The 19,717-nt window shown below is 42.0% G+C and overlaps 1 protein-coding gene across 2 annotated transcripts in view; it reads right to left on the bottom strand.

Moving 5' to 3' along the window:
* The window catches only part of LOC138733829 (ubiquitin-associated protein 1-like), a 97,822-nt gene that overhangs the window by 53,672 nt on the left and 24,433 nt on the right, over positions 1-19,717 (bottom strand). For both annotated transcript variants that reach the window (XM_069881326.1, XM_069881327.1), the window contains exon 2: positions 7,553-7,593. In XM_069881326.1, the coding sequence (XP_069737427.1) occupies positions 7,553-7,586 (34 nt within the window). In that variant the 5' untranslated portion in view covers positions 7,587-7,593. The remainder of the gene's footprint in view (positions 1-7,552; positions 7,594-19,717) is intronic.

The raw sequence follows: 19,717 nt of genomic DNA, 5'->3' as shown, positions 1-19,717 counted from the left end.
AGAATTTGCAAAGGCCTTGAAAAAGGGGGGATTGAAATGGTGGCATGGAACATCAATTGTAATGTGTTAGAAACAAGATTAACAACTAAAGATAATTACAAGGACCCTTATCTTCTTGTCCCCAGAGTCGTTCAGATTGACCACTCAGATATGGCCACACCTTAACAACTCTGAGCTGATCTGATTTCATTCCCCCTGGATGTGCAATGAGGTACCCCGGAACACCTCAAATTGTGTGTGCCTCGAATTGTCACTTTGAATTTGAAAACAACTCTGTGTATAAATTTTCTGTGAAATCACTGCTTGGCAGAAGCACTCTGAGGACAAATCCCGAGTCTTCTCCAGCGCTGAATAAAGTGTACCTGCCTTAATGGTTAAATTAAACTGTTAAGCGTAAGTTTCTTTGTTTCAATAATCAGGTGTTGACACCCTTATTTGAATTACTGAAAGGAGATGTTGATTTAAATGCCCCTCGATCCTTGGCAAAAAAAGCTGAACAAGCATTGCAGGAAATTAGTGAGCGTATTAGTTTAGTACAGTGTCATCGGGTCAATTATGATTTAGTTATACAATTCATCATTTGTAATCAAAAGGAACAGCCTTTAGGGATAATTTGCCAATGGGACGAGTCAGCAAAAGATTCTTTAATGATTTTAGAATGAATATTTTTAGCCCACCAACCCAAAAAACTATTTTGACATGAGTTGAAATGTTTGCAAAGTTAGTCATTAAGGGACGGCAACAAATTGTAGACCTTCGTGATCAGGAGCCATAAAGTATAATTATTCCTATGGCAGACAGTTATTTACAATGGTGTTACCAAAATAGTCTACCAATACAAGTTGCCTTACAAGGATATGAGGGGAGAGTACAGATACAACATCCAGCACGTAGGTTAATCACTTTTTAAAACGAATACAAATAGAACACAAGCCAAAAAAATGTGAACATCCCATTGAAAGAAAAACTGTATTTACAGATGGAAGTGGCAGAAAGCAGTGGTAGTGTGGAAAGATGATCAGGAATGGAAAAAGCATATTGTGATTTGTCCAGGATCACCTCAAGTTGTTGAGTTACAAGCAGTAATAGAGGCCTTTAAATTGTTCCAAAATGAACCCGCCAACCTTATAGTAGACTCAAATTACATTGTAAGGGTCATTCAACATATAGAAAGGTCAACCTTGCGTCATATGTGGCACTTCAGGATGTGGTTTAGTCGGCATGATGGGGTTGGGCTGATGCTTGGACTAGATGATCTTAGAGGTCTTTTCCAACCTTAATGATTCTATGATTCTATATAGAGAATGAGATGTTATTTAACCAGTTTAAATGTTTGTTATGGTTATTACAAACAAGATCATATGTTTATTATGTTGTACATATATGCAGTCCCAACAGTTTGCCTGGTGAGCTAACAAGTGGCAATGCTATCGCTGACAAATTAACCAGCCCTGTGTGGGCAGCGCCACTGCCAGACCGTTTGCAGCAGGCGCGACTCTCACAATTTTCTTCATCAATCTGGTAAAACATTAGCAAAATAATTTGGAATCTCCAGAGGAAATGCAAAGGCAATCATTCAATGTTGTTCTGACTGTCAGCACTCAGCGATAGGACCTGTACCAGCTGTAAATCCACGAGGTCTAAGCCCTTTGCAAATATGGCAAACTGATGTGACTCACTTTAAGGTATTTGGAAAACAACAATATGTTCATGTTTCAATAGATACTTTTTCGCAAGCCGTATGGGCCACAGCTCTCACAGGAGAGACAAGTCGGCATGTTCAAACTCACTTTTGACAAGCTTTTGCTGTTTTAGGAATTCCACACAAATTAAAAACTGATAATGGTCCAGGTTATGTTGCTCATAGCACACAACGCTTTTTTCAACAATGGGTAATTACCCATCTTACTGGAATCCCCCACTCTCCCACTGGTCAGGCTATCATTGAACGCACTCATTTGATATTGAAGTCAATTTTAGAAAAACAAAAAGGGTGAGAAGTTGGGGAATCTCCACAAAATAGGCTCCATAAAGTGTTGTATGTTATGAATTTTTTACGGTTAAGTGGGTCAGTACCACCAATATTTAAACACTTTCATGCAGTGACAGATAGATTAAGTCAACACGATGATGTTCAGGTACTAGTCAAATCTATAGATACAGAAAAATGGGAAGGCCCTTTCAAGTTATTAACATGGGGAAGAGGTTATGCTTCTGTCGTTGCAGATGAAGGACCTTGATGGGTACTGGCTAAGTGGGTACATCCATACATTGAGACAAGAGCGAAAGTGACCGACAAAGATGGGGTGGATGCCAACCTTGTGGACATTATTAGGTGCTTTAGTTGAAAAACAAAAAGGGGGAATTGTGGAGGAGTTTTTGTGGGCCAAAGGCCGCAGGGAAGTGGAGGCTGTCCTTGAAGGACCTTGGCTGAGAATGAGAAACAAAGTAACAAGAAGAAACACAAAGATGGTGCATGAACGTTAATTTTGGCCAATCATATGCCTAGCTTAGGCGGGTGAACAAGTAGCAAAAACCAGTCATTGTAAACCAAACAGCACATGTTTTACTAGTTAACATATCTAAAGGAGGTATTAAGCCTAATAAAGGGTCTTCTGTACATCAGACAGTCCACTCCTCAATCCCCTCACAATCCCACAGCCCAAATTTCTCAGTGTATAAATACTTGTCTTATTAGACCTACTGACACAGTAAGTGGTAGACACCTCCCCTTGCACAGCTGTCACCTTTGCCCAAAATAGATACTAGCACAGAGTGTACTAGCACACACTGTGGTATTTACACTGTTTTGGTGCAATAAAACAACCTAAACACATCTAGACTAGACAGGCTTCATTGACAGCTGCCAGCTTAACCTCAGAAGCTAGACTAAGGAATAAAAACCTTCTACTTTCTTCCCAGTATACAGATTTTTTAATAACAACCACTGCTATAAACTCATTTTGAATATAACTCTGCTACAAAACCTGCAAGCATACATTAAGAAACACACTAAGTGTTTTATGACATTTGATGGTACAAAGTCTTTCTGAAGCAAAACACTGATGCAGGTAGTATTCACTTTGCTCCAGCCCAATCAGAACAGTACTAGCCTAGTGAAGTTACAAACTGATTCAGAAAGTCAAGAATCCTTTCCTTTCTGTAAACAGATGAGCCTTCTGTCTGAACACACTGATGAGTAAGGGTGCAAATTGTTTTAAGCAGCAAATTCTAAAGCAATAAGCAAAATCTACACATAGAACGTACTACACAAGCCACTGTTTCAATAGTCACATGTTCAAGTGAAGCAATTAAAGGGTTTTTTGAACTGTCATTTAATATTGTTGTAGTTTGAGGTAAACTGGAGTCAGTTTTGTGACTAACTCAGTTGCTGTAAGTAACTTCCATTTTTCTGAAAGCTAACTGCATGTTTTTGAGACAGTTTTCTTCTCTAAAGTGATAACACAGGGCATTGGTATGCAAAAAGGCCAATGCTTATACTTAACCAAGGCCATCCTTGAGTTGGTGGAAAAGGAGCTGCACCTGTGAGGAGGGGTGAATAGGGCAGGTGACCCTAAAGTGACCAACAGTGTATTCCATCCCATATACATCATAGTCTGTATAAAACTGAGAGATCATGAGGGTCTCGTGCTCTTCCGTGATGGCCGATGTTCAGTGAGGACCTTGTTTGTCTGGTTGCTCCTGATCCCAGATCTGTGTGTTCCTGAATCCAGTTCCTGAGCTCAGTTCTCTCCTAGCCATGGACCCATTCCCTCATGTCTGCTCTGCAGCACCTGTGGTGACGTAGAGTCATTGGGGGTGGGCTGGGGGCGCGATCTCAGATATCTGTATATATTTTATTACTTTCTAATTATTTTCACTATTATCATTATCATTTCATTAAAGCTGTAGTTCTAGTTTCCAACCCATAAGTCTTTTTCCTCTCATTCCCCTCTCCTTTTTCATCGAGGGGTGGTGGTGGGGGAAAGGATTTTGGAAGCTCAACTGCAAAGTTTTTAACTGCTAAAATTTAGCTGGGTGAGGCTAAACTGCGACAAATATGGCTGTTAGCTTTAAGAGACTGATTCTTTTTGGCTGCCTCAAACCACTGTTGAGACTGCAACAGAGGCAGTGCGCTCTCTCTCTCTCCTCTCTTCTTCCCTTTCTGCTCTTCTATCTTTTCCCTGGCCACAGATTTAGCAGCCAATGCCAATCTTATTCCTAAGAACGCCTGTACAAATAAATTCTTTTTTGGACCAATAGTTTGGCATCAGTTTGCCTTCATTTAGCCTGGTGGGTACTGGCCCCATACATTTTATAGGGAGACCCAGAGTCTCACCCCTGCAACCCCTGTACTGTCCAGGCTGGGTCGCAACGTTAGCTACTTCATCCTTTTAGCATTTAAAAGCATATAAAGGAAATTCTGAGAATAGCCCTGGCAAAATCGTACATGTCAGTCTGATCTCTGACACTGTACACTATATGACAATTCCTGGCCAAAGGAACTACTACGAGAGTATTATTTCTCTCCTCTTTAGTGTAATATGGAAATCACTGGGCAACTCATAGAAGTGTCCTCCAGTTTGTCAGCAAAATGGAAACATTTCAGATAAAATCAGTTACTGATTATGAATGGGGAACAGTTTTGAAACCAAGCAGAATTTGGTTTTTGAGGTCACACAAACCACACTTCCATAATTTTCTGAAAGTGGAGTTACAAGCTTTCAAGTTGTATAATGACAGTGATGATACAATAGCAATATTAACATACTGCACTTAGTATAACTGACACTGTGCAACAAATGAGAGCTGTGTTTATAGATGCCACTAGTTACTCAAACTTCAAACTTGAACTTCCAATTATTCACATGACAGGAAAGCATTTGAAGTTGCATGCTTAGGCACAGTTACAGGTGTGTTCTAATACCACCCTTCAAGACAGAAAAAGGGTTCCTGCCTCTCCACCCATACCTCATGTTCTTATCTTCATCTCCATCTGAACATGGTCCTGAGCAACTCGCTCTAGGTGGTTCTGCTTGAGCAGGGAGTTTGGACATAATGCTATCCAGAGGTCCCTTCCAACTTCAACCATTCTGTGATTCAACAACAGTCCTCTAACCACCAATAAGCAGCTCAACAAGAAGTACATGAGATGCATCAACTATGTTGACCAATTTCATTCAGCCTGCCAGAGATGCTGAGCTGAAGGTAGCTGTTGGGCTATATGGTTTACAGTAAGTCAATATTCACTTAGTGGGATTAATTCTTAACAGCCCTAGAGAAGACTGAAACAATTGTCCTGCCAATTTTAAGACATAATAAGCCAAGGAAAATGCTCCACTATTCCTCAGAAACAGTACTGTGACAGTGTCGCTGGATCATTAGGAACAGAGGGTACACAAAAGGGTAGACAGCTTACAGCACCATTTGTTTCGATTTTGTTCTTTTGAAGCCAGAAGCATGTTCCATCACACCATACTGTTTTGAAAAATATTTAAGACAGCTTGAATTCTAGCTCCAAACAGTGTCTTCACTAGTCTGGTTTCAGAAGCAGAAGAGAGAAATAAAAACAGACTCAAAAGACAAATACAGTTCAGTATTCATAGAGACCATTCACAGATACAAGAGCAACTGCTGAAAAGCTAGCAGCTATCTCAAAGAAATTAATTGTCTCACTGCAGGATCACTGGGCCACAGTAAGATCATTTAAAAATTAAGTTTTGATAGGCCATTTTTATTAATCCTTAGCCATGTACTTGATGCAAGAAGTAGTTACTATTGCAAAAGTGGAATATTCTGGCTTGAGCTAAAGTAGAATCAGTTCTCTAACTTCAGCTAAATCTCATCTAAGTAATGAATTTTCTGGAAGTTGACAATGTGTTTTTCAGACAGCATTCTCTCTAGAAATGATAACACCTTATGTTAGATATAATATGTGCTGAGCAGATGCTATATGCTGTGTCGTCTTCTGTAATCATTTCCATTTCTTTATAGTTTCTACTTATCTGAGGCATGCATGGTTGAACAGACAAGGGAACTGGTACAAATCAGTGGAGATTTGGCTGTTGTGAAGTTCATAATAACATTAAAATTAGTTCTTGGAAGTAACAGAATATGCATGAGATTTCTGGGAAATGTTATACATATGCATGCAGATGGGAAATATATTCTGTACCCAGCTCTTGTCTTGTTATGCATGATTGGTGGAATTAACCCTCATGCATCTAGTGCTGCGATAAAGGATGCTTGCTTTCTAAAACTCCAAAATGAGTCTTAGAGTTTATTTGCCAGCATTTTCAGTAACATATTTAAGCAAGGAATTTCTTTTTCTGTACTTCAACTTTACGCTTGCAAGACTGAATAAAAAGCTCAAGGAAAAATGGAATTCCCTATGAAACTCTTATCTGAAAGATTTTCCAGGAAGATGAAGGTTGAGTTTCTAGAAGCAGAAATTTCTCTAGCATGAAAAGTCATGTTAGAAATTTGCCATGAACATCACAGTCATGCCCTGAATGATTACTGATTTGAAGAAGCAAACTGAATTTTTCATGTTCCACAGAAATATGAATCCCTCTCATATTATACTCCATTTTCTAAGAGATAAGCAAATATATAGACAAATAATTTTTATGATACCAATCATCGACATGACAGTATACATCTCAAGAAGAGAATATCTTAGACATTTCATTTGCCTGCTGAACCAGATCAGTCCAATTTGGGGGGGGGGGATCACTGCTGAGCAAAAAGTAAGCATAGTTCAATGATATATTAAAAGCTTCACTTTCAATCCAGCTTCTCATGTGACTTCCACAGAAAGGAGCTACAGATCTAGTGTCTGTGGAAGGATGGCTCGATGACTGAGGACATGATTTGATAGCAATGAACAATCAACACTTGTGATTAAGCCTGGTGTTCCCCTTTAAGCTGACCTTGGTATGTTGATAGAAGAAAGTGCATAACAAAAGTACGGAACTCAGTGCTGGAAAGTCCCTAAAACGTCAAGACCATTGTACCAGCCCCCTTCGCGTGCTTAACATCTTTTAACCAATCTTGTAACTACTTAAGGTGCATGGACAGTACAGTAGGACCAATTGTAAGTTGTTTATTAGCTCGTGCTCTGCTAGAATAAGTATATAAGGAGTGTTGTGTTTATAAATAAAGGAGAACGACTATACTCATACTGAGATTTCATTGTTACTCAGGGTCCGCATCCCACTCCCACAAGTGTCCACTTCAGCAAACATCAGATCAATATTACAACTGCAGTTCAGCTTTGATTTTGAAGGAGGAAGTGGAGGAAGGGGAAGGTCTTATTCTGCCATGAAGGAGTAGGGAATAGTCACAGGCTGAATTTCAGTTTAACCACAGAATAGGCACAGCATTAGCAATCAACTATGCAAGAAAAAAGCCAAGACACTTCATTCCTAATGAAAAACTACTCGAAAGCTAAACAGATTAGTCTCCATGAACTGTCTAAGCTGGGACATTAGTCAGCAGCAATAGTAGGTTTCATCCTGTTGAAAAGACAAGCATACCAAATTTCACTTACCATGAGAGTCGGACCCCAACTTCTTAGAAGCCATTTAGAACCTGAAAAACATTTTAAAACAGCTTTAACAGCTTTATACGTGTAGCACAGCATAAGTCTATGCAGTTCTACAGAGTCTAGATTACGGGAAACATCGCAAGCAGTTGTTTGTTGTTTATTCTGTTCAAGACAGATAAGTAAACTTATTTTATAGGTCTGAAGAATTGACTGAACATACAAATAACTTAGCCCAAAGTCTGACAATCCAAATGACAAAATGAAGAAAAAAAACCACAGCCAAGCAGCAGCCAGGTTGATCAGGAAGGCAGAGAGTTATAGATCACAGCACTCAGAGACTTCTCTATTCCAGCTCCATGGAGCACACCTTGCCTCCCTTGGCATTAGGAATAGCCCTTCCTACTGGAAATACCATACTGATCCTCTTCAGTATAATCCCTGCTGCTCTACAAAGGGATACTATCACATTAGACATGCAGTCAGTTAGCCAGCGTGGCACTTGTCGGGACACACTGGATAATGCACAGATAACAATACAGGTATAAAAAAAATAGTACCATTAGGAAGATATTTTCAGATACATACAAGAAAGCGATGATAACAATAGTCCTAATCCACTGCCCACAGAATTTTACTAACAACTTTTAAATTAAGTTTGGATGCAAATCCTACATTGATAAGGTGTTAAACACAGAAGTGCCTAGTCAGCTTTTAACACAGAGCAGGCCTGTCCTGATGAGAGTTGTTAGAGATAGAATTAGCTCTCAAATTAGTTGTCAGCTAAACCTCTGTTCCAGGATGCTTATGATGTGTTCAATGACATAACTGGTTCTTTTGCTAGATTAGAAGTACATCACAAGATATGTCTCAACACTCATAGCATAATTTTTTCACTTTTTCAGCGGTATCCAGCGGCAGGACGGTGAGTACTGCGGCGGGGTGGCCATTTGAGGCCTGGAAAAGCCCTGGAAAACCCAGGCGAGAGCGGGGCGGGCGGCGCTGGGCGCCTGACACCCGGAAGCGGCCGGTCCCGCGCGGTGCCTGATGGGAGGGGGCGGTCCCGGCGGCTACCGCGGGAGATTTAAACGCTCCCTAGGGAGCACGGTGAACAGGAGTGTGGCAAACTGGTGTGCTAGTGTAATGGGGCAGTTCGAGCGAGCAGGGAGGGGCTGGAGGCCGGCCAAAAGGGACCACGGACCATGGTGGCCACCCGACAGAAAATTGAAGCTGCTCCGGGTGCTGCAGCAGCAAGGATGGATGTTGTCACCCAGACAGAGCCTCAGTGGGCACATGCAGCTACCCAGACCCTGGGCTGCAGGCAGTGGCCCCCTCCCACACCATCTCACACCGCTGGCACTGGCTCCACTTGTGGAAGCTTGTGGGGGAACTCCCGCTTGGTGGCAGAGCTGAGGGAGGAGGTAACTAGACTAAGGACTGTCAGGGAGTGTGAGAGGGAAAGATCAGTGGAGCAGTGCCCTCTCACAAACTCAGCAGGCTGCCAGAGCTAGTGCGGCTGAGCACCACCCACCTGCCAACTGCATGATTGGGGGAAGAAGAGATGGGGAATGGCAGCAAGTTCCTGCCTGGTGCAGGAAGCCTGCTGTCCCCACTCAGACAACAAACCCCCAGATTCCCCTGAAGAATAAATACGAAGCGCTGCAAGTGGAGCCCATCCCCACAGATGAGGAGGATGGCTCCCACAGCCTAGAAACATTCCCTAGGCTGCACCATCCTCAAATGACCATCAAAACATCTTCTGTGAAAAAGAAGAGGAGAGTGATTGTCTTGAGGGATTCCCTTCTAAAGGGAACAGAGGGACCCATCTGCAGACCGGACCCGCACCAGAAGGAGGTCTGCTGCTTACCTGGGGCATCAGTGAAGGACGTTGTGGGAAGCCTCGCCTAGTTCAGGGACTCAGAGTGTGTGAACTTAAACATTGGCCTTGAATAGATGCCCGTGTATCATTGGAGAAGCTGGAAGGCGCCAAGGAGAGCCGAGTAAACAAAATTAGGAAGCTGCCAGGCTGTGTGTGGAATCACCCAGTTATGAAGTTACAACTGAGAAGGAGTCATCCAATTATGAACTGTTGGTCTCTAGCTAAACCAAGCGTGCATGAACGCGCAGCTCGAGAATGGGTATAAAAAGTCTTGTAAAATCAATAAAGATGTCCTTTTACCCACAACTTCTACGTGTCGTGGATTACCCCAGCTGTGACAGGACGTCACTAGAAAACTTCCCTCCTTGGTGAAAGAGAAAGATTATTAGCCTCTGGTAGTATTTCAAAATAGCAAGGATGACGCACAGCGCTGAAAGCCATTAAGAGAGACTTCAGGGCTCCAAGGAGAACGCTGGAGGGCTCTGGGGCACAAGTAGTGTTTAGCTCCATTCCAACAGTAAGGAATGAGGAGCAAGAGGTCAAAAAAGAATCACTTGATTAATACCTGGCTCTGAACCTGGTGTGAGGAGAAAAACTGGGTTCTTTGATCATGGACTGGCCCACACACCCCTAGGATTCCTTACTAGGGATGGGGCATGCTTTTCTACTAGGGGGACTAAAGTCCTTACTAAAAAATCTAGCAGGGCTCATAAATAGAGCTTTAAACTAGGTGTGAAGGGGGAGGGGGACAAAGCCAGGCTAGGCAGGAGTGAGCCTGGAAGTGGAACTGCAGTGCCTGAGAGATGGGGTGCTGGCAAGGACCACCAGTATGTCAGCACAGAGCAAGTGGGGGCGAGTACATCTGGTGACGGAAAGGATGAAACTGGCACTGAGGGGTTAGATATTCCAATGACCAGTCAATTGGGAATGAATGCTATTCCCTTTATGAGGGCTGAGGGTTTGCCAGCCCAGCTGAAGTGCATTTACACCAATGCACGCAGCATGGGCAATAAGCAGGAGGAGTTGGAAGCTGTTGTAGAGCAAGGAGGCTACGATGTAGTTGCCATCACGGAAACGTGATGACTCGCATAACTGGAGTGCAGCTATGGTGGGGTATAAACTCTTCAGGCGGGACAGGAAGGGTAGGAGAGGAGGTGGGGTAGCCCTATATGTAAGAGAGGACTTGGATACCGTTGAGCTGGATTGTGGCGATGAGGAGATCGAGTGCCTGTGGGTTAAAATCAGAGCAGCCCAAAAGAAGGCAGATTTTGTGATGGGAGTCTGTTACAGACCACCCAGCCAAGGAGAAGCAGCTGATGAGCTCTTCTATAAACAACTGGGAGAAGTCTCAAGATCACTACCTCTTGTCCTTGTGGGAGACTTCAAACTTCCAGATGTCTGCTGGAAGTACAATACAGCAGAAAGGAAGCAGTCGAGGAGGTTCCTGGAGTGCGTGGAAGACAACTTCCTCACACAGCTGGTGAGTGAGCCGAGAAGGGAAAGCACCCTCCTGGACCTGCTGTTTGTGAACAGAGAAGGCCTTGTGGGGGATGTCATGGTTGGAGGATGCCTGGGACAAAGCGACCACGCAATGATAGGGTTTTCAGTTCTAGGTGAGGTGAAGAGGGTGGTTAGCAGGACAGTCACGTTAAACTTCCAGAGGGCAGACTTGGGACTGTTCAGAAGGCTGGTTGGCAGAGTCCCATGGGAGACAGTCCTTAAAGGCAAGGGAGCCCATGAGGGCTGGGTGCTCTTCAAAAAGGAAATCCTTGCACATCAGGAGCAACCCGTCCCCATGTTCTGGAAAAGGAGCTGACGGAGAAAAAAAAAAAACAGCTTGGTTGAGCTCTTAAGGGACATCAAAAAAAGAGGAATGTCTATGAGCATTGGCAGAAAGGACAGGCGTCTTGGGTGCAGTACAGGGAGGAAGTGAGATCGTGCAGGGAAAAAATCAGGAGGGCTAAGGCCCAACTGGAACTCAGGTTTGCCAAGTCTGTGAAAGATAACAAAAAAATCTTTCTACAAATACATTAACGTTAAATGGAGGACTAGGGAGAATATTCAGTCCCTATTGGATGCAAATGGAACAACAGTGACAGGGGATGAGGACAAAGGCTGAGGTACTTAATGCCTTCTTTGCCTCAGTCTTTAATAGTAAGGAAAGGTGTTCCCTCTGTGTACACACCCAGGAGTTAGAGGAGCAGAACAAAGCTCTCATGATTCGTAAGGAGGTGATTAGAGCCTTGCTTGCCCAGCTAGGCACACACAAGTCTATGGGGCTGGATGGGATCCACCCAAGAGTATTGAGTGAGCTTGCGGATGTGCTTGCCAAACCCCTTTCCATCATCTTCCAGCAGCCCTGGAAGACTGGGGAAGTTCCACTGGACTGGAGGCTGGCTGATGTTGTGCCCATCTACAAGAAGGGTCATAGGGAGGATCCAGGGAACTAGAGGCCTGTCAGTCTGACCTCAGTACCAGGGAAAGTCATGGAACAGGTGATCTTGAGTGCTATCATGAAGACAGGAAGACAAACATTAGGAAAAATCAGATCTTCGAATTGTGCTGTTGCTTAATGTGACATAGTGGGCAATTAGACCTTTTAGTTCAGTACATAACAGTCAACAGGAAGTGAAAGCAGAAGACAGCTCTTCCACGTGCTCTCAGAGAAGCATGACATCTCTTGCTCAGTTGTTCCATATGGGTTCACTGCATTAATATTGCATTAATATAACAACTGCAGTTACGCACCTATCCTCATGTCACGTCCCATTTTATTCATTAAAGACACTGCACTTGTTAAAAGCACATACTATTTGAGCTGGTTAAGGATGTAAGGCTCCTAAATGATAACAGACAGCTCTATTCCTCCTTTAAGTTCCTGACTGTGTATTTGGGACATAAGGTAATTTGCCATACATTTCACTCAGAAAGAAGGGAAAACCCTACAATGGCTGAGGAATTGCAGCACACTAATGCATCGGTTTTTCAGTCACTGAATCACTCAGCAGCCATACAAATTTCCAACGAAGTTGAAGCTTATACATCACACAAGCCTCTAGAACTAGAAGTTTCACAGGCAAGAGCATAAGAAAACTGAAAGTTACTTACACAGCCCAGTGGTCAAGGTAGATCAGTACAAGCTTTTTCCTTGTCCAGAGACTGACATGCCAAACAAGTATAGAAGATGCACCAATTCTAAATTCACATTTAACTGTTGCAGCAAATGGGTGACCTATTTAAAATGGACTCTTCCCAAAAGGAGAATCCTATCACAAAAGAAAATTATCTGCAACTAACACCTAAGGTTGGTCTGACTTCCAAACTCAAACAAGGGGGATATCCTAGGTTCTATTAACTCCAAGAGTAGGATTTTAGAGTGTAGTTCCTACTAGTTTCCGTTACCCAAGTTATTTAAAGATCATCTAAACAGAAAAGCAATGGGAAAAAAAATTATATGGCTTTACGTCTCTCTTGTTCTTGAGATCAGCTTCACTATCTAGAAGTTAAACCATCACCAAGAAAAGGGTGGAAATCTAGAAATAGAAGGATCATCTTCCTCTCCTTGAGATACAACAGAAACATGACAGATATTTGTATGATAAACCATAACGGAAAATATAAATATGCTGTGCAAAAAGTGAGAAAATATGATCCAGCACTCATACCACTAATAAGGGCTACAATCATCTCACAATGCAGTAATGAAACAAGTTCCAAATTTGAAGAGCAAAGCAACTGTTTTTAATTGCCATTTTCCTATGCCTAAAGCTTGGATAGCAAATACCTACCATGTCAGAGAGCTTAAAATAGTCAGATGGAAAGCATCTAGTAACTATTAACAAATTTAGTTACTTTAGCTTAATTAGCACAAGACTTCATACTACTACTACAAATTAGTCAAATATTTAACAGTAATCTTAGCACTAGCCAGAGCCAGGTACATGCATTAACTTTTCTAGTTAATCCTAGCACTTCAGAATCACAGAATCACAGAATAACCAGGTTGGAAGAGACCCACCGGATCATCGAGTCCAAACTAGCTCACTTATTCTGTTCTTTTGGTAAAGATGTATGAAAAAGCAGTGGAATATCCTGCACATTTAAAATGCATGTCTGGAACCCAGAGCAGCATAAGCTAATTAAAATGCTGCTCTATTTGTTGCAGTGATACTTCAATATGTAGCAAGCTGAATCTGAAGTATCTTGAATATTATTAATATTTCAGACTTGTCCCAGTTATGACTGAGAAGAGTAATGCAAACATTTCCAAAATGCTGCCAACATGAGTAAATCAGCTTTTACCATCAGAACATACCCTTTTTACAATCAGAACATACCCTTTTTAATCCAAAAATAGCAGAGTTTGTGCAGTTTCAAGCTTTTTCTTCTTATGCTCTTTGACTAAGAGGGGTGTACAGGTAGCTGATCTTATATTATCCAGAAACAAGTTACACTCTGTTGACCATACCAGGACCTCCTCCCAATACTGACAAGAGAACTTAAATTATTCTATTACAGAAAGCAATTTGTATTGTTTTGCTAAACATTAATTAACCAAAATTTAGTGCATTTAAAACACACTATGGCAATTACTCTATTTAAAAAAAAAAATCCATTTTTTTAATCCATACAATAGTCACGTTTTACCTGTTAAAGCTCAGGAGAGAAATTTTGGTACTATTTATTGACAGTTATGTTTTTGGTTAGAAATTTGGTGAAATAAAAGTGCTCATGGAATTTCTTTAACAAAGCAGACAAAAAACACTTAGGAAGAAATCAAGTTGGACAAAAGTTTTATAATGGAAAAATAAAATCTGCCAACAGGTCAAACATGACTTGCCATTTCACATATTTGAACTCAGCCACAATGTATGTCTACTGCACTGTACAAGATAAATGGGATCAATGTTAGACTACTATAGATTCATCATTTTTTCATCTTATATTAGGGTCACATGTGCTACCCACTCACCACATTTAATATTTTCCCAGCAAAACTCAGTATGGTACTGACAGAAAAAAGACCAGAAAAATTAACTATTCTACTTATAAACAACTTAGCCTGCATGCTGCAGAACAGGCAGAAATCTCTAACTCTGTATGGGAGCCACTGATTCAAATATTGACTGTACCCACAGTCCTAGTGGTTTAAATACACCTGAGGCTACCAACAGACTTCTCCCACTCCCTACAGGATCTCTCCGAAAATGTGGTTAAAACTGCTGAACATTTCCGGCCATCCAACATCCCCATTTTCCACTAACATGCCTCATTTCGCTCAACTAAAAGAGCCACATTCTGAGAATGCAAGTTCCCTGCAAACTCACTTAATATAGAAGATTAATCATGGTATGGTTTGGGATGGAAGGGACCTTAAAGACCATGTAGTTCCAATCCCCCTGCCATAGGCAGGGACACCTCCCATTAGATCAGGCTGTTCAAGGCCCCATACAACCTGGCCTTGAACACCTCCCGGGAAGGAGGCATCCAAAACTTCCCTGGGCAACCTGTTCCAGTGCCTCAACACCCTCATGGTGAAGAAATTCTTCCTAATGTCTAGCCTAAATCTGTCCCTCTCCAATTTAAAGCCATTCCCCCTTGTCCTATCACTACATGCCCTTGTAGAAAGTCCCTCCACGGCTTTCTTGTAGGCCCCCTTTCAGGTACTGGAAGGCCACTATAAGATCTCCTCAGAGCCTTCTCTTCTCCAGGCTTAGCAACCCCAGCTCTCTCAGCCTGTCCTCATCTTTGTAGCCCTCCTCTGGACCCATTCCAACAGCTCCATATCCTTCTTATGTTGAGGATTCCAGAACTGGACACAGTACTCCAGGTAGGGTCCCACAAGAGCCGAGTAGAGGAGCAGAATCACCTCCCTTGCCCTGCTGGCCATGCTTCTTTTGATGCAGCACAGGATACAGTTGGCCTTCTGACCTGCAAGTGCACATTGCTGGCTAATGTCAAGCTTCTCATCAATCAGCACCCCCAAGGCCTTCTCCACAGGGCTGCTCTCAACCACGTCATCCCCCATGGATTGAAACCATGGATTGCCCTGACTGTGAGAGTTAGGCTACTTGTGTTTTTACAAAAATGGAAGCTTTAGCATTAAGATGGAGGGCTTTACTGAAGTGAACTTATAACCCTCTTGCAAAATATGATTTCATAAGCTGTTTTTCACTAAGAAATGGCTGAACAGATAGTTCAGAGAAAGAAATCAATAAGATAATGTAAGAAATATTATCTTCTGGTACCCTCTGGTACAGTACAAGATATGCTTAGGAAGTACTTACAAAAAACAGATTGGGCCAGAGAAAACTAATATGGAAAAATTAGCCTGATAACAGCATAGTTATAGCTTTGGGATAGGTTGTAAATTTCAGGAGAGGGTTGTCTTGCCTTGAAAGAAATAGCACCCCCGCTCCCCCAGTTGCAATCACGAATAAATAAATAATGCTGCTTCACAAGATGCATGCCTCAGTTTATTTATTTGAATCAAGAGTGTTTCTCACACGACCCAAGTGTAGGACCTTGCACTTGGTGTTGTTGAACCTCATGAGGTTCACCCAGGCCCACTTCTCCAGCCTGTCCAAGTCCCTCTGGATGACATCTCGTCCTTCCAGTGTGGCAACTGCACCACTCAGCTTGGTGTCCTCTGCAAACTTTCTGAGGGTGCACTCAGTCTCACTGTCAATATCATTGATGAAGATATTAAACAGCACTGGTCCCAGTACGGACCCCTGAGGGACACGACATGTCACAGATCTCCATCTGGACTTCGAGCCATTGACCACTATTCTCTGAATGTGACCATCCAACCAGTTCCTTATCCACTGAACAGTCTACCAATCAAATTCATATCTCTCCAATTTAGAGAGAAGGATGTTGTGGGGGACCGCGTCAAAGGCTTTACAGAAGTTCAGATAGATCACATCCATTGCTTTTCCCAGTTCCACTGCTGCGGTTACCCCATCATAGAAAGCTACTAGGTTGGTCAGACAGGACTCGCCCTTGGTGAAGCCATGCTGGCTGTCTCAAATCACCTCCCTGTCCTCCATGTGCTTTAGCATGGCTTCTAGGAGGATCTGATCTATGATCTTCCCAGGCACAGAGGTGAGGCTGACAGGTCGGTAGTTCCCAGGGTCGTCTTTTCTGCCCTTTTAAAAAATGGGCGCAACATTACCCTTCTTCCAGTCACCAGGGGCTTCTCCTGATTCCCATGACTTTTCAAATATCACGGAGAGGGGCTTGGCAACCACATCAGCCAATTCCCTTAGGACTCTGGGATGCATCTCATCAGGTCCCATATACTTGTATATGTTCAGGTTCCTCAGGTGGTCACTAACCTGATCTTCCCCTACAGTGGGAGGGGCTTTACCCCCTGGTCTTCATTTCTTTGTCCATTGACCCAGGAGGGGAGAGGAGAACAGTTGTCAGTGAAGACTAAGGCAAAATTTGTTGAGTACCTCAGCCTTATCCTCATCTGTTGATATGAGGTCACCATTCTCGTTCATCAGCAGGGGTATGCTTTTTTAACCTTTTTTAACCTTAACATACCTCATAAGGTTGGGATTTACCTTTGTCTTGACAGCGCTAATGTGAAAAATGTGAATTCTATCTTTAGTGCTACAGATATGACATTCTTCACAAACTTACTTGACTTTGGCGGGGGGCGGTATGCATCTTCTTCCACTCATCAAACATGTCACTGGTACAGTTTCACCTTCCAATGCTAGCTCATTTTGTCCTTAATTCATGTGTTACTCCTACTAAGCCAAGGTATCTGTCTTCATCCAACCCTTCTTACCGAAGCCGAGACAAGAAAATAAGCATATACAGAAATACACATCTGAAAAGATCTCGAGTTTTGCTGCATTGAAGGACACAAACTTATATACAAGGGGAAAAAAAACACCCCTCAGTGTTCAAGGTGAACACTCATTTCAGCTATTTTCATATGTTCACTGAGCTGAGGTCTCAGCAGGGACATGCTCCTTCCTAGACTAACTCAACAGAACAAAGGAATCAAAGTGAAATATAAAAAAGTCAATCAAGCTAATAAAAATATGGTCCCATTGCAGTAATGCCTAAACAAGAAGCAATCTTGTTTCATCTCCAGATGTAGTACCAATTAAAGTTTGCTTTCATGTTTTTTCACCCAGTCACATTCAACACTGAATTAAATTCCACTACCAGAAGTCATATTTTAAACGGGCGAGATCCATTTGTTTTAATTAAATGTGGAGTGGGTGCATAATGGAGCATAGAGAGTAGGAAATAGTTTTAACATTTAAAACTTCAAACAGTTTAAAACAGTTTTAAACATCTTAATTATTTCTTGAAAAGGCTTGCTAGCTTTATAGAAGACCAGAGCTGGTAGCAAAGATTAAGTTCTGCTCTTTAAAAGCATACAGGAACAGAAATTTTATCAGCTATCAAAAAAAATACTCTGACATGAAAACAGCAGCAGAAAACAGAACTGGTTCAGCAAAATGGCAGTACCCACACTGAGTACACTTCTAGAATTTAATTCATTGGGAACATATGAAGTTAAGTTGTCTTGAGTGAGCTTGTCCAGTGTGAAAATGTAGAAATCTATCTTTGTGCAGAGAAGTCAAACTGAGGTTGCCCTCATATATAATGGATATATTATAAAAACAGAATATAAGTAAAAGAGCTGCTGGCTGTGTCACATATTGGAAAACTCTGGTGGCCTACACTACCTGAAGGTAGCACATTCCAGTCCTGAGAAGAAACATCTTCCTTGCAATCTCTTGATTCTGGAGTTATCGAACGGCAAAGACCCCTCTATTTAGGGCTGCTTCAATGAAATATGTTTCGGTCTATAGTCCAACAATGGATTGAAAAGTTTGGGAATGGAAGCCACAATTAACAGGGAAAAAAATCAAAGAAAGATTCAGTACATCTGTCAAACAAGGCGCATTCTGCGTGTTGAATTGCCACAGTTGAGGTTACTAGCAGCGAAGATACACAGACAATCCTTATCCCCTGAGAAGGAAAGCAGAGGAACTACCCAACCCTAGGATCTAACTTTCAAGGATGCTCCAGCTGCTGCACTCATCTTTACATACTTACATATATCAGAAAGCCTTTCCATACCACAGTTGTCATTCTTCCTGCCCTGCTATGCAGCGGTCACCAGCTACATTCAGACATGATATTCAGTAGATCCCTAAGGATCATAAAATAACCTCTACCCCCATCTACCTTAATTCCAATTGTTTCCATATGAAATGAGTTTCAAGATTCACATTTCCTCACTTAAGAAAAACCTGAAAAGGACTGCTTTCTCTCCATGTAAGATAACAATTCAATTTGCCCTCCCAGCACTGCAATCCTATGCTTGTAGTTAATATTTGGAGTAGATGAGTTTAAGGACTGGTGTAGACTGGAAGCCTGCACTGTGCTACAAACACAGAATGACCTATCACAAATGTACAGAGTGAAATCCAGAAATTCGCAAGGTTCGGAGTGACAGACTTACACAATTAGAAGCCTCCCAACAATAAGGAGCATATGAAGACTGAACTAGAGTTTCATGCTCAAGTGGAACAAAAATGAGACTATAGCCACAGAAAGACACTGCTCTTGGATGAAATCTAGGCTACAGGATATTCATATGACCAGGAACTGAACATCCTCACACACACACTTTTCATTGATTACCTTTCCCCTGAGCAGAAAGTAGTTTTGCCAGAATTCCCTTATACGCTTAGCACCACCTAGTTCTTGTATGAGACTGCAAAACAGTCATCAAGGCACTTAACTAGCAGTAAAACTATACCTCTTTTGCAGGTGTGCAGAACAAAACAAAGCCAAATAAGTTGGCCCACAATCATCCAGCTCAGCCAGCAACAAAGCCAGAACAGAACTTTTATTTCCTGAATCACAAATCCACAGCTACCTCAGGAATCTCACTGCATTCTCTCAAGTTTGGACCAATATCTTTGTCCCTCTGTTTTTCACTATCAAATCACTGCTATTCAGCTTTTCATCTTACTATGAAAGCCTTAAGGACATTCTTCTGGTTAGTCCAAATTAGTCTGGATTTAGTCCAAACTTTTTTCTAAGTTACTACTTCAAATTCATTTAAGTCTGCAGTTTTGTTATACACTGTATCTCCAATTTCGCTCAGTGGTATAAGCTTTTTTCCTGCATATTAAAAATCTCTTCAGCAGCTACAGTAACGAATGCAACACCTGAAACATTTAAAGCAATGAATAACTAAACAGAAACAACTAATTTTCTGTGCAAAAGCAGCCTTCAGAGACATATTA

This window comes from Phaenicophaeus curvirostris (genome assembly GCF_032191515.1).
Source record: "Phaenicophaeus curvirostris isolate KB17595 chromosome W unlocalized genomic scaffold, BPBGC_Pcur_1.0 scaffold_35, whole genome shotgun sequence".
In the NCBI taxonomy this organism is placed as follows: Eukaryota; Metazoa; Chordata; class Aves; order Cuculiformes; family Cuculidae; genus Phaenicophaeus; species Phaenicophaeus curvirostris.
This window is presented reverse-complemented; position numbering and strand designations above follow the sequence as displayed.